Genomic DNA, 15847 nt, shown 5'->3' with positions numbered 1-15847 from the left:
CTGAAAGCCTGCTTTATGCGGATAATTATAGGATGATATTGCCAGATGGAATATTAGTTGTTCTTAATGTTAGTCTAATCAAAAGAAGGCTATTATTGCTAAAAAGGGCCTCCAACTATACCATTCCAAGGACAGACATGATATAGCTAAGATGACTTGGGAAATGTGATATCTACAGTACTACATAGAGTCCAACTCACTAAATATATTGATCTTTAGTGATTTAAATCCTAACAATAGTCAAACACAGGCATAATGTGAATATTTAAATTTAATGTAGTTCTTTCCTATTTAACAAACAGTTTTCTGTAACTCCTATTTAGGCTACCAATTACCCTGTGAAAGTTATCCTCCCCCCTTTTTTACAGATGAGAAAGCAGGTTGAGAGATCAAATAATTCAAGATGACTCAAAAAATAATTCAAGGTGACTCTTCCTTTTAAAAACTAAGTATGTAATGGATAATATGCAACTGATTTCTTATGAAACATAACATTTATGTTTTTAGATTTTCTTTGCCTTTAACTCAAGGTAAGTCCAGTTTAAACCTGTACTTTTTGTAATTAGCCAAATCAAATGATCATAATTCAAAGATGCTAAAATAGAATGCTACACAGTGATGCTGATAAATACTGTCAATTAGCCAGCAAACAATAATGTGAATTTGCTGCAGGACGATCATTCTGATTTAGATATAATAGAAAGATTTTAGATAAAATAGAAAAATTTTAAAGAAATTCAACTATATCCTAAAACTTGACCTGGTCAAACTTATTCCATATTATATTCAGCTGCTCTAATATACAGCAGGTTGAAGATAAAATAATGACAGAATTTGACTGGTCTAAACATACAAATATATTTTCCCCCTTATCTTTCTTTCCTTGGGAAAATAAGAAAAAGAAAACATTACTCTGTTTACTCAGAAAGCAAGGAGAGCAGCACCTTCTCCTGGACTCTGTGACTGTCAGCCTTCTTGTCATCACAAGAAGGTGAGGGGTGCCAGGATTTCACTATGCTGCTCCTTCACTGGAATGGGAAGGAAATCCTCCAGCTGTTTTAATCAGTGACATTTATTAACATGCTTCAAAAGTGACCAAAGTAACCAGCCAGCACAACAGCCGAGGCAATCAACGTTCTCTTAGTGTGATCTCCTCCAAAATACCAAATAAATAGGTTTAGGAATAACCTCAAATAAATTGTAATTTAACTTCACCCAAAATTACACATCCTCTACCTGAGGATAAAGTCACTGCTCTTCCCTGCTCCTGTAAAGATACTAGCGGGAGGGGAGGAAGCTCAAATGACTCTGTAATTTAGAATTACAACCAGAGAAGAAATACTTCAAGCACAATAGAGACGTTCCATTGAAGAGCCACATTCATTTTGGAATGTTTGTTTTGAAAACAACTCTTCTGGAGGAATTCAAAAGGTACTGAACAAAGCAACATAAAGTAAATCTTGGGTTGTTCTGCAGAATAAACATATACAATTGAGTAGACCAGATGGCAAAAACATACCAATTACAATCTGAATGCTAAATTTAAAACCCTTACATTCTGAAGGCCTGAATATCAACAAATCTATTTATGTTTATGATCCTAAAAAGACATTAAATATTATTAAACCCCCAACTTCCAAAACATAAGAGAGACCCAGCAAACTGGGCTAGTGGTATCTCAGTACACAGTCACACATGACTAGACTAGACTAGACTAGACTAGAGATCTGAGTTTGCAACCCAAGTACAAGAGGTCTTTAGGAGCTCAGGCTAAAGGGAGGCACTTTATTCAAATGCATGGCCTGAGAGAAGAGGGAAAGTACCTTGTAATCTTAAACTATGTGGTCCATCGCATGTTCTACCTTAAAGACAATCTAGACTACAGTATCTCCTCTTAAACTGCCAGTTCAGAACACAACGTATTTTATTTGGAAGCTAAGTATTTGCTTCACTCGAGTGAAGAATCATTTAGCAGCGACAGAGAACACAACTCCTGTTTTAACCATGGGAAAGAGAAGAGAGAGTGATAAAGTATCTCGCTGGGGAAATTAAAAGATTTCTGGGTCTGTCTGGGTTTATTATATTATGAGCTTGATTCTTCAACCGTCCCTCCATTTGGTAGTCAGGAAGAAAGCACGTGTAGCTGCAAGGGGAACTGGAAAGAATTACCCTGCTCTTCTGCACCCCCAGCCAGGCCCACTAGCTGCAATGCTGTGCACAACTCCAGTTCCAATGCTTCCCTCCACAGTGGAGGCATAGCCAGGGCTGAACCAGATGCATGCCCACAGTGTGTTTCTGGCTCAGAGCCTGTCAGGAAATTCATGTCTGGGAAGAAACTAAGTATTCTGATGATGGCTATGGTAAATAGATCTACCAGCAATTTGTCCCTTTTTTTGTTACAGATTTTAAGGCAGAAACTCAATCTCAGCAGCTAATTTCATCCTACTTTCTTCAGAAACATTCTCTGATTCAGTTGAGTACGCAAGAAAATGTGTGTGAACATTCACTCCTGTCCTCCCCACATACATATATAGACATACAATAAGAAACATACATACATATATACCCTAGGTTGTCAATGTATGCTGCTGAAATGCCTGAAAGGTTACTTTTCACTTAAAAATAAAATTTGATGAATTATTCTGCAAGTATGGATTTGGCCCTAGCAAATTTTTATAAATATAGTTTGAGAGGACAGCAACAAAGGTTTTAACTAGAAGCTGTCTTCAGGGTTTTCCTGATAGATTTTGTTAGTATGTATTTTATTTAAAACAGGCATATCCTTATGGATTATAAAAATAGAAATGTATATATTTGTTAATACATATTCACAGCTTATGCTGGAATGGCTCACAGGAGAAGTCATGGTTCATGCAGAGAATAAACATTACTCAAGTAAATAAAAATAAGATTAGGTCCATAAAGGCTGAGAACTTACAGTCAGTAATCAGCTCATTTGGTTTCTCTTTGTAGGGCAATCAAAAACATGAAAGGTGGTGATGTAAACACACACAGACATACAATTACATGAATTACATGGAAAGAATATAAATTAACCAATAAAGCAATGTGGAGTTAAGGTGCAAAAATACAATCTTCATCCGTTTTCTCTACTCCTGTGTTTTCAAGCATCACAACATGTTAAATGTCGTGGGTGGCAACACCGACCAGACAGGTCTGAATGTTTGTAGATTTGCTAAGTATTGAAAGTTAAAGCCAGATCCTTTGAGATCTATGATCACACATTTTGGTAGAAACTGCAGATTTACAGAGATGACTACTGAGCAGTAGGTAGTAAATGGAGCCAAGAAGTACACTCTTGCCCATCCATCTTCCATTGGAATCAGAATATTGGCTTCAATCACTGACTCATCTTTATATAATCTTCACCCTGAAAAATAAAAGTTACCAATGTAAGAATGCTTTAAAAGTCAATAAAGTTTAATTAATCTGTTTTAAGATGCACAAAATTTTATTTTCAGTAAGGTTAATTTTAACAAACACAGACTAAAAAAAAGCTGATTTGGCTTTTTTCCATTAATTTAATTTAGATGAAGGCAAATGTTTTGTTTTTCTAATTTTTAAACATTTCAGTAGCTTTTGGGGTAGAAGTGGTTTTTGGTTATGGGCGAAGCGTATAGTGGTGGAGTCTGAGATTTTAGTGTAGTTGTCAACCTACATGAAGACAAATGTTATCTCATCTAATAAAAGTTATCAAAAAGCCAATTTCTTCAATTTTGTAAAAAATATTTAAAACATAAAAAGTTTGTTCTGGCCGGGTGCGGTGGCTTACACCTGTAATCCTAGCCCTTTGGGAGGCCGAGGCAGGTGAATTACCTGAGGTCAGGAGTTCAAGACCAGCCTGGCCAACACGGTGAAACCCCGTCTCTACTAAAAATACAAAAAATTAGCTGGGTGCAGTGGCATGTACCTGTAACCCCAGCTACTCGGGAGGCTGAGGCAGGAGAATCGCTTGAACCCAGGAGGCAGAGGTTTCAGTAAGCCGAGATTGTGCCACTGCACTCCAGCCTGGGTGACAGAGCGAGACTTCGTCTCAAAAAAAAAAAAAGTTGTTCTGTGCTCCCAGAGGTTGACCTAAAAAAAAAAAATTAATTAAAAAAAAAGGTTTGCAACATTTCCTTATAGCTATTTAAAGTGCTCCCAGAGTAATAACAATAATGAAGAAATCAACATAGGACATACTCATTTTAAAGTCTCCAGTTCCTTCAACAAATGTTGCTTGGACAACTAGATACTCACATGCAACACATGGACTCCCACCTTACACCATATAGAAAAATTAATTCACAATGGATCAACCACCCAAATAAAAGAGTAAAAACCATAAAATTCTTAGAAAACATGAGGCAGGTAAATCTTCATAACTGTGGATTTGGCAATGGAGTCTTAGATATGACACCAAAAGCATGAGTAACAAAAGAATAAAAATCGATAAATTGGACTTCAACAAAATTAAAATATTTTGTGCATCAAAGAACACTATCAACAAAGTGAAAAGAAGCCTAGAGAAGGGGAAAAAATATCTGCAAATCATGTAACTGATAAAGGTTTTGCAACCACAGTAAAGAACTGTTACCACTCAACGACAAAACCTAATTAAAGATTAGCAAGGGACTTGGACATTTCTCCAAAGAATACATACAAATGGCCAACAAGCACATGAAAATATGTTCAACATCATTAGACATTAGGGAAATGCAAATAAAACACAATGTGATATCACTCCATACCCATTAGGATGGCTATAGTTTTAAAAAATGGAAAATAAGTATTGATGAGATGTGGACAAATTGGAACAGACATACATTGCTGGTGGGAATGTAAAATGTTTCAGGTACTATGGAAAACAGTTTGACTATTCCTCAAAAATTAAACATAGAATTGCCATATGACCCAGCGATTTGACTCCTAGTTGTATATACAAATGAATTCAAAACAGGTATGCAAACAAACACTGTACACACATGTTCAGAGCAGTACTATTCACAATATCCGAGAAGTAAAAACATATGTCCATCAATGGATAAACAACTGTATATATATGATTATTTGACCATAAACAGGAATTAAATACTGGTGATACACGCTACAATGTGGATGAACCTTGAAAACATTATACTAGGTGACAGAAGCCAGACACAAAAAGTCACATACTGTATAGATTCCATGTATATAAAATATTTATAGAATAGGTAAATCCATAGAGACAGAAAGCAGATTCATGGTTGCAAGGGCTTGGCGGAAGTGGGCAATGGGAATTAACTGGTTAATGGGTTCAGGATTATCTTTTGAGGTGATCAAATGTTTTGTAACTACATAGACGGGATGGTTGCACAACATTGTGAATGTACTAAATGGCTCTCAATTTTTATGTTTTTTTTTTTTTTTTTTTTTTTGAGACGGAGTCTCGCTCTGTCACCCAGGCTGGAGTGCAGTGGCCGGATCTCAGCTCACTGCAAGCTCCGTCTCCCGGGTTTACGCCATTCTCCTGCCTCAGCCTCCGGAGTAGCTGGGACTACAGGCGCCCGCCACCTCGCCCGGCTAGTTTTTTGTATTTTTTAGTAGAGACGGGGTTTCATCGTGTTAGCCAGGATGGTCTCGATCTCCTGACCTCATGATCCACCCGCCTCGGCCTCCCAAAGTGCTGGGATTACAGGCTTGAGCCACCGCGCCCGGCCTCAATTTTTATGTTAAGTGAATTTTACTTCAATTAAAAAAATCCTTACAGTGATGGGCTACTGCACTAGGGAGCCTGGACTAGGTGAGGACTGGTTCTACCATTAAAGCTGTGTGACCTTGGGCACCTTACCCAGCCTTTTGCTATTTTTTTCATCTATAAAATAAGTATAATTCCTTAACACAATCATTGTAGGGAATATTTAAGATAAATATAAATGAAAGTACTTTTTTTTTTTTTTTTTTTTTTTGAGACGGAGTCTCGCTCTGTCGCCCAGGCTGGAGTGCAGTGGCCGGATCTCAGCTCACTGCAAGCTCCGCCTCCCGGGTTCACACCATTCTCCGGCCTCAGCCTCCCAAGTAGCTGGGACTACAGGCGCCCGCCACCTCACCCGGCTAGTTTTTTTTGTATTTCTTAATAGAGACGGGGTTTCACCGTGTTAGCCAGGATGGTCTCGATCTCCTGACCTCGTGATCCGCCCGTCTCGGCCTCCCAAAGTGCTGGGATTACAGGCTTGAGCCACCGCGCCCGGCCAATGAAAGTACTTTGTAAACTGTAAATCGAAATACAAATAAAGGTAGTATTATTAACAAAAAGCTAGATTAGTGCCACTCCCATTTATGGACTAAGTCTATTAATAATAAAATTTTGATAAATTTATCAGTTGCTCTTTATAGACTCCATGTAAAACGCATTTTAATATTTAGAATCTGATGCCATTTCTTTCTTTTTTTTTTTTTTTGAGACGAAGTCTTGCTCTGTTGCCCAGGCTGGAATACAATGGCATGATCTTAGCTTACTGCAACCTCCACTTCCCAGGTTAAAGCAATTCTTGTGCCTCAGACTCCTGAGTAGCTGGGATTACAGGCACACACCACTACGCTTAAGTTTTGTATTTTTAATAGAAACAGGGTTCACCATGCTGGCCAGGGTGGTCTCAAACTCCTGGCCTCAAGTGATCTGCCTGCCTCCGCCTCCCAAAGTGCTGGGACTACAGGCAGAAGCCACCACACCTGGCCAGAATCTAATGCCCTTTCACTTGCTTATTAGTGTATTAAAAATGGCATCAACATTTTATTTAAAGACATACTAAGAAAAGTGGTCAACAGAAACCCTACCTTGAGATACCCCTTTTTTTCCCCCTTTTGAGACAGGGTCTCACAATCATGGCTCACCGCAGTCTCAACCTCCCTGGGCTCAGGTGATCCTCCCACCTCAGCCTCTCGAATACCTGGGATTACAGGTGTACACCACCATGTCCAGCAAATTTTTGTATTTTTTTGTAGAGATGGCGTTTTGCCATGTTGCCCTGGCTGGTCTTGAACTCCTGGGCTCAAGAGATCTGCCCACCTCAGCCTCCCAAAGTGCTAGGATTATAAGCATGAGCCACTGTGCGCAGCCAAGATACCCTCTTAAATATAAACTCTCCCATTGATTGTACTTACAGGAATTGCTATTAGCGTCTGTCTTCCCAGCCTTGGTATGCCTGCTTGAGTTCTGCTGAGATTTGTTCTGCTCTTCTCCAGTGAGTAAGGCCTTTATTTCAGAAGGGATTTTTCCTTGGTCCATTGCCATGCACCACTGCTTGTACTGAAATATGTAAAACATATTTAAATAAACCTTTACTCCTCAGAGTTCAGGAACCACTGGTAGAAATCCTAGACATAAGAACTCCCATGGCTAGAAGTCATGTTCGCTGCTGGGAAACCCACTTTCCATGGTATTACCTATTTATAAACTGAAGACATGTATGAGATCTGCCATCTTTCAGAAGAGGTGGAAAAACAGCTGCTGAATCGTCTTTGATGTATTGGAGTGTTGCTCAGATTTAAAAGGCCCCTGTGGTTAAAAGGACATCTCCCCACAGTGGGCCACTAGTTAGAATTCATCTTTTATATATATATATACTTGTCACAGTATTATTTCTACTCCCAAAACAAAGAAATAAATGTTAGTAATTTTCTTTCTCTCTTTAACAAGTAATCATTAAACGTCTACTATCTACCAGAGTACATGCTAGGGACTTTGGGGGTATACAAAGACAAAGCTGACCAAAAATTCTGCCCTCAAGTGGCTTACACTGCAGAAAGTAAGAAATAATTGATAGCATGTCACATATTCAACATATCAAAAAAATCTACTGAATAGTATATATATGGACAATACATACAACACTGTTCATGTCCCTCTCTTCATGTTCCAACCTTGTTGTCTTACTTTCTAAAAACCTATGGAAGCCTGTCCCAGTTGTGTAATGATCACGGTAATATCATCTCTCTCTTCTGTCACTTCCTTCCTCAACTCACAATAATGGAGTTTCAATTCTGTTTTATCTACTCTCTTTCACATTTTTACAGCCACTGTCCAATATCTGAATGCATGAGTGAATAAAACATGTAAAATAAATAAAGTCACTTGGCCAGGTGTGGTGGCTCACGCCTGTAATCCCAGCACTTTGGGAGGCCCACGCAGGTGGATCACGAGGTCAGGAGATCGAGACCATCCTGGCTAACACAATGAAACCCCGTCTCTACTAAAAATACAAAAAAAATTAGCTGGGCGTGGTGGCAGGCGCCTGTAGTCCCAGCTGCTTGGGAGGCTGATGCAGGAGAATGACGTGAACCCGGGAGGCGGAGCTTGTGGTGAACCGAGATCGCGCCACTGCACCCCAGGCTGGGCAACAGAGCGAGACTCTGTCTCAAAAAAGTAAACTGTAAAAATTTAAAAAATAATAAATAAAGTCACTTAAACACGAATGGTTATGCCATGCACAGTTACACATTGTTATATTGCTTTGTCCACTTGCCAATAAATTGTGAGTATCTTTCTACATCAGTAAATAGATGTGCATTGTGATTTTTACTGGCTACGAAGTAGTCCAATATATGAATGTAGTAACATTTATTTAACCAGTCCTTTATTGTTGTCCATCTGGGTTATTTTCCATTTTCTTCTCTCATAAACAGTCCCTCAGTGTGACAGTCATGTACACTCCGCTCCCACCAGCAGTGTATGAAGATGCCTATTTGCCCCCATCCTGGCTAACAGGTTAATATTCTCTCCAATGTTTGCCAACTGGACAGGTGATAACTGGTATCTTCGTATTTTAATGTGTTATTTATTTGTTAGGGTGATTTTTTCATGTGTTTATTGACAATTTCTTACCATTTCCAGTTCCTCTCTGAGGGCACATATAGCTCTTTCTCGACTGGATACCAACTCTTCCAAATACTGATATCTCAGCTTTTTTCGGGCTCGGCATTCTCTCGCACTCTGGCGGCTCCTCTCAAGTTTCGCTTTCAAGTCAATTTTGGCTGGCTTCCGACCACGTTTACCGGGCTTCTTTACTTTGCCTCCAACCACCTTCAGCAAGCGAGAGAAGAAATAATTTTTCCCCTTAGTTCTGTGTACAGAAAAGTGACTATGGCTGCATATTAGCAAAGAGAACATTTACAAACAAAACTTGAGTGAAGCCTATGGAACTAAGAAAGCATAATCCCATCAAATGCCTTCTGGGTCTTTGCCTCATAATTTATTTTCTGACACTTTTGAAACCATGAACGTGAAAGAAGAAATAATGTACATTATTATTTATTTGATAATGAAGTTTAAATAGCTCACCAGTAAACTTTATAAACCATACGGAGATGGATAATAAAAAACTAAAAAATATCTAGTAAATATTTTGTTCATGAATTTTTTTTTTTTTTTTTTTTTTTCCCCAGACAGGGTCTCACTCTGTCGCTCAGCCTGGAGTTCAGTGGCACAATCACAGCTAACTGCAGCCTCGACCTCCAGGGCTCAGGTGATCCTCCCACCTCAGCCTCCCCGGTCGCTATAACTATAGGCGAGAGCCACCATGCCTAGTTAATTTTTGTATTTTTGTTGTTGTTTTTAGAGATGGGGTTCCACCCATGTTGCCCAGGCTGGTCTCCAACTCCTGGGCTTAAGTGATCTATTTGCCTTGGCCTCCCAAAGTGCTAGGAGTAAGCCATGGTCCAGGCACCCTCTTTTTTTTTTTTTTTTGAGACAGGTTCTCGCTCACTCTGTTACCCAGGCTGGAGCACAGTGGCACCATCATAGCTCACTGCAGTCTTGAATTCCTGAGCTCAAGTGATCTTCTGCCTCAGCCTCCCTAGTAGCTGAGTCTACAGATGAGCATCACTATGCCTGGCTAATTAAAAAAAAAAAATTGTTTTGTAGAGCTGGGGTCTTGCTATATTGACCAGGCTGGTCTCAAACTCCTGGCCTCAAACGATCCTCCTGCCTCAGCCTCTCAAAGTGCTGGGATTACAGGTGTGAGCCACTGTGCCTGGCCTCATTAAGAAGTTTTTATTGCTTTGAGAAAATAATTCCAACAAAATACATTTGAAGAACTCAACATTCGAAACTGTAAGTTCATTATGATCTCAACATTATAAAACAATACATAGAAGAAAGGACGTAAACAAGGTCAATGAAGACTTCTCTGATAGGTGTAATTATAAATAGCTTTTCCTCACCTATATTTTTATGATTTTCAAATTAGATAATAAAATATAAAATATGTGTATAAAATTGTATATATAAAAATAAATATGTATCCTAAGGAATTTGGCTATAAATTCCTTCAACTTTGCTGAGCCCAAAGGAACGCACAGAAGTCTCAACTGTCTCAGTAGATTTCTACCTGCTCCCACTGATGTCATAAAGCAACCTCTCAATATCCCTGTTACTCAGTTACCTGCCTAGGCACAATTATTAGGTGACTGGCAAAGTAATTTAATCTTCTTTGTTGTTTAGCTTTGAAACCTTCCCCAGTTTTTACGCAAGATGCAACTATGTGGTAAAGATGATGACTTATTAAACACTTGAACCTGAACTTACACATCAAGTAAGTGTTCTTCAATGCAGTCACATTGAAAGGGGGTACATTTCATCAACTAAGTGTTCTTCAATGCAGTCACCTTGAAAGGGAGTACATTTTTTCCAATAATGCCACAATTCAAAGGTTTTTTGGAAAGTAGTATTGGAGCCAGTTTTTATAAGTTTTATAAGGCATAACAATATGTTAGAGCTATACACTATTCTTTAAATTCCCAATCTGATTATCCACTTTCTTTATCTGACAAGGTTCTGAATGACTGATGTCTAGCTCTTTCTGAAAATTGCCCTCAAAGAATAAAAATTTTACACATTTAGTGTCCTGACAGGAACATTGCTAAGGCTTTAAAGGCAATTCTAAAAGAGAAGATGCAAAAATCAAACACTGGCAAATTATTAGAATAAATGTAGATGCCTTCCCAGGTAGCAAAACTCAAAGGGTCAATATCTGTTTGGATACAAAAACTTGGATTTGTTTGAAATACTATTAGTATCACATTCACAAAGCTAAGCACCCTAAAAAGATCAGATAATTACTAAGTCTGTTAGGTCAAGAAAACCAAGCTTTAAATGTGAATCAGCCACATTTACCAAACTCTGTCATATCATGATGGCCAACCATCGTATCTAGCATTTTGTGGGGAGGCTCTGAAACGAGGCAGATTACTCCAAGGCTCTGGGGAAAAACAAAATATGTCCTTTCCACCACCATCTTAAAAGCCAGGTGCCTCAGTACTACTTCTAAGTTAGTTTCAAGTTTTCAAAATCTGGTCTTTTAAAACTTTTCTCTTCTGCATCATCATCATGTTTTTTATTTGTTTGTTTTGAGATGGAGTCTTGCTCTTGTCGCCCAGGCTGGAGTGCAATGGCGCGATGTCAGCTCACTGCAACCTCCTCCTCCCAGGTTCAAGCAATTCTCCTGCCTCAGCCTCCTGAGTAGCTGGGATTACAGGTGCCCACCTCAGGTGATCCACCGGGCCTGGCCCAATCGTCATGTTTTTATTACATTATAACAATATACATCTATCTGGGCATGGTGACTCACACCTGTAATCCCAGCACTTTGGGAGAACGAGGCAGGTGGATCACCTGAGGTCAGGAGTTCGAGACCAGCGTGGCCAGTATGGTGAAATCCCATCTCTACTAAAAATATAAAACTTAGCCGGACATGGTGGTGGGCACCTGTAATCCCAGTTACTTGGGAGGAGGCTGAGGCAGAAGAATCGCTTGAACCCGGGAGGCTGAGGTGGCAGTGGGCCAAGATTGGGCCACTGCACTCCAGGCTAGATGACAACAGCAAGACCCCAACTCAAAAAAAAAAAAAAACCCGCCAGGCGCGGTGGCTCACGCCTGTAATCCCAGCACTTTGGCAGGCCGAGGCGGGCAGATCACAAGGTCAGGAGATTGAGACCATCCTGGCTAACATGGTGAAACCCCATCTCTACTAAAAATACAAAAAATTAGCCGGGTGTGGTGGCGGGCGCCTGTAGTCCCGGCTACTCGGGAGGCTGAGGCAGGAGAATGGTGTGAACCCAGGAGGCAGAGCTTGCAGTGAGAGGAGATCTCGCCACTGCACTCCAGCCTGGGGGACAGAGCGAGACTCTGTCTCAAAACAACAACAACAACAAAAAAAAACCTATCTATCTATCTATCTATGAAACTTTCTTCAGAGCCAAATATTTGAAAGCAACTGCAGGATGACCTAGTGCATCCAAATATTACAATGGACTAAATTTAAAATTATGCTTATATCTCATCAATTGCATAATTTTAATAAAATATTTTGAAATCACCCTGCGTTAAAATAAAGTGTATTTACTACTGAATACACTTTTTGAAAAGCTTATATGTATTACATCGAGAACTCATGTCTACAGTGAAATAAATGAATAATGACATCTATTCTTTATGTAGTAAAATGAGTCATTAATCACACAACACTATAATCCAATACTTCATATATTGCTGTTTTTAATTAATTCAGGAGTAGCTGCTTTTGAGAAGCCAGAAAGAGAACACAGTGTACTTCATGGACTTCACTGATTTTTGAAACAAATCTACCAATCATAAAAATATAAAATAAAAGCTATAACCCTTTGTTTAGTTTTCATGGTAGCAAAATATTTTTTTTTTTTTTTTTTTTTTTTTGAGACGGAGTCTTGCTCTGTTGCCCAGGCTGGAGTGCAGTGGCCGGATCTCAGCTCACTGCAAGCTCCGCCTCCCGGGTTCCCACCATTCTCCTGCCTCAGCCTCCCGAGTAGCTGGGACTACAGGCGCCTGCCACCTCGCCCGGCTTGTTTTTTTTGTAGTTTTAGTAGAGAGGGGGTTTCACTGTGTTCACCAGGATGGTCTCGATCTCCTGACCTCGTGATCCGCCCGTCTCGGCCTCCCAAAGTGCTGGGATTACAGGCTTGAGCCACCGCGCCCGGCCAGCAAAATATTTTAATTGGATCTGTGTTCTTCCATTTTTTTTTTATTAGAAAGGCATAGTAAATGAATCTAAGGTTTCTGTATTTTATGTCATCTACTATAAAGTCACATTTAAAACATATAATCACCACTTCTCTAGCTTACCTTTTCCTCATTAATAAGCCGAATGTTTTGGCTTTTTGTAACAGCTAATGCCTAAAGTTCCAAGAGAGTCAAGTGTATCACAGGATTATTATAAATCTTAGCTTTAACAATGTATATGAGACTACTTTGTAAAGAAAAAAATTATTTGGTAAAAGGAATTTGAGGAGATAAAAAAATAAAAGAGAAAAAAGTATCATACAAATGTAGGTTAGTACTAGTTGCCTTAACAACTGAACTTTATATATATCATAAGCCATAAAGACTGAGGAAAAGATAGGGGAAGTTAATTAGAAACCAAGAACCAGCAGCTAAAACTGAAATCAAGCCCACTAATTCCTTAAATTAATTCCTGGGCCAAAAGACCATTCTTCACAATTCATAAAGTTTTCAAAAACTCAAGGATAACCACATTGTTCCCTTGCTCTTTCGTGATACTTCTGTGAGGAAACATATTAATATGCACAAACAAAAGTACTGACTTTCATGTACCAACATAAACTCCAAAGAAAACTATGAAAATAACCCCACACATCCAGCTTTTTTTTCCTGTTCTAATTTTATTTCTATTTACATAGAGTCACGTGCAAATTTAAACAGCTGGCTTTAAAACAGTATACCTCTTTACCCACTATCCATTTTATGTCTTTTTCCACCCTAGAGCACATTTGTGAGATGCAGACAGTGAGCCCAAGGGGAAACAATACCTGTCTCCCAACCTCCAACCACTTAGAAAAGAAACCTGCTAGCCAGTGATTTTTTCTTACCCTTCACAGAGAGCTTCTTTCACAAAGGTGGCCTATTAAAGATGTTAGACATCAGTAAGGTTTTTGAAATACTAAGTCTGTCTTCATTATATGTCAAAAGTGTTAAAGTCTACCGATTACAAGCAAGACTGAAGCTCCCAATTTTCCAACTCCCTGTTTTAAACACTTTCTCTTTTAAGACAAGCTAAAACTAAAGGTCATGACTTTTTCAAAGTAAGCACCTGGAACTGTGTCATATAATTCTTAGTACCTGGTAATCAGTATTTAATAAATGACAGTTAAAAAACAAAAGACATTCCTAAGTAACCAATGTGTCAAAGAGGATTGTGATTACGAGAGAAATTAGAAAAATACTTTAAGGAAAATAGATGGCAATTGTGATTACAAGGGAAATTAGAAAAATACTTTGAGATGAAAAAAAAGGAAATACAACATACTAAAACTTAAGGGGTACAACTGGAGCATTCCTCAGAGGGAGCTGAACATACCTCTTTTTTTTTGTTTTTTTAAAGAAGAAAGGTTTCAAATACAGTAATTTGCAAAAGAAGAGCAAATTAAACATAAAGCAAGTAGATGGAATGTAATAATAAATAGTAGGCAGAGCGGAATAAAATAGAGAATGGAAATACAACAGAGAAAAATCAATGAAACCAAAAGATGGTTCCTCAAAAGGATCAACAAAATTTACCAATCTTTAGCTAGACTGACCATTAGAGAAAGAGAAAACTCAAAAATACTAAAATGAGGACCGAAAGAGACACCATTACCAACATTACAGAAATAAAAGTGATACAAAGGATACTAGGAAAAATTGCATGCCAAAAAACTAGATAACCTAGATGAAATGGACAAATTCCTAGAAAGACACAAAGTAGCAAAACAGACTCAAGAAGAAATAGAAAATCTGAATTAGACCTATAGCAAATAACAAGATACAATTAGTAATAAAAAATTTTCTTTGATTAGTAATCAAAGAAAAGCCCAGGTTCACATGACTTCACTGATGAATTCTACCAAATATTTAAATAATCAACACTCACAAACTCTTCCAAAAAGTGGAATAGGAGAAAGCTTATTCCAACTTATTCCATGAGGCCAATAATATGTGCTTGAAACAAAAACCAAACAAAGATATCAGAAGAAAACTACAGAACACTATGGCCTTGTGAATTTATATGCAAAAAATCCTCAATAAAATACTAGAAGGTTGAATCTAGCAACATATAAAGAAGATTATACACCATGACTAAAAGGGATTTATCTCAAGAATAAAGGTTGGTTTGACATCTGAAAAATCAATTACTATAATACACTGTATCAACAGGAAAAAAAGGACAAAACTTGCATGTTCATCTCAATAGACAAAAAAAGGAAAAGAGAAGAACTTGACAGAAATTCAACACCTTCACATGGCAAAAACACTCAATAACCTAGAAATAGGAGGGAATTTCCCCAATTTGATAATGGATATCTACAAAAAACCCACAGCTAACATCTTACTAATGGTGGAACACTGAATGCTTTCCCCCAAAGATCATGAATATGGCCAACAATCTTGTCTTCTCTCAAGACAGTGTCACTTCTATTTAACACTGTACTACTGAGAAAAAGAAACAGAAAGCATTCAGGGAAAGGAAAGGAAAGGAAAAAGTAAAACTATGTCCTTGAAGATGACATGATTTTATATATAGAAAATCTAATCCAAAAGAATTCTTGCCCCGCTGAAAAAACCTTTTAGAGCTACTACATGAGTAGAGCAAGGGTCCAGGATACATGATCACTATACAAAAATCAGTTGTGCTTCTACACACTATCAATGAACAATCTGAAAATGAAATTAAGAAAATGCCTCCACTTATAGTAGCCTAAAAAGAATACAATATTTAGGAATCAATTTAGCATAAAGCGTGCAAAATCTGTGCACTAAAAACTACAAAACATCATTAAA

General features: G+C 38.3%; 1 protein-coding gene across 1 annotated transcript in view; it reads right to left on the bottom strand.

Moving 5' to 3' along the window:
• Window positions 1–253: 253 nt before the first annotated feature.
• CREBL2 (cAMP responsive element binding protein like 2) overlaps window positions 254–15847 on the bottom strand; it is a 32696-nt gene continuing 17102 nt past the window's right edge. The window contains exons 2-4 of the mRNA XM_025402737.1: window positions 8864–9061; window positions 7144–7288; window positions 254–3391 (exon numbers count right to left, since the gene is read on the bottom strand). Coding sequence (XP_025258522.1) covers window positions 3387–3391; window positions 7144–7288; window positions 8864–9061 — 348 coding nt within the window. The 3' untranslated portion in view covers window positions 254–3386. The remainder of the gene's footprint in view (window positions 3392–7143; window positions 7289–8863; window positions 9062–15847) is intronic.

Source organism: Theropithecus gelada, chromosome 11, assembly GCF_003255815.1.
Source record: "Theropithecus gelada isolate Dixy chromosome 11, Tgel_1.0, whole genome shotgun sequence".
NCBI classification, from domain to species: Eukaryota; Metazoa; Chordata; class Mammalia; order Primates; family Cercopithecidae; genus Theropithecus; species Theropithecus gelada.
This window is presented reverse-complemented; position numbering and strand designations above follow the sequence as displayed.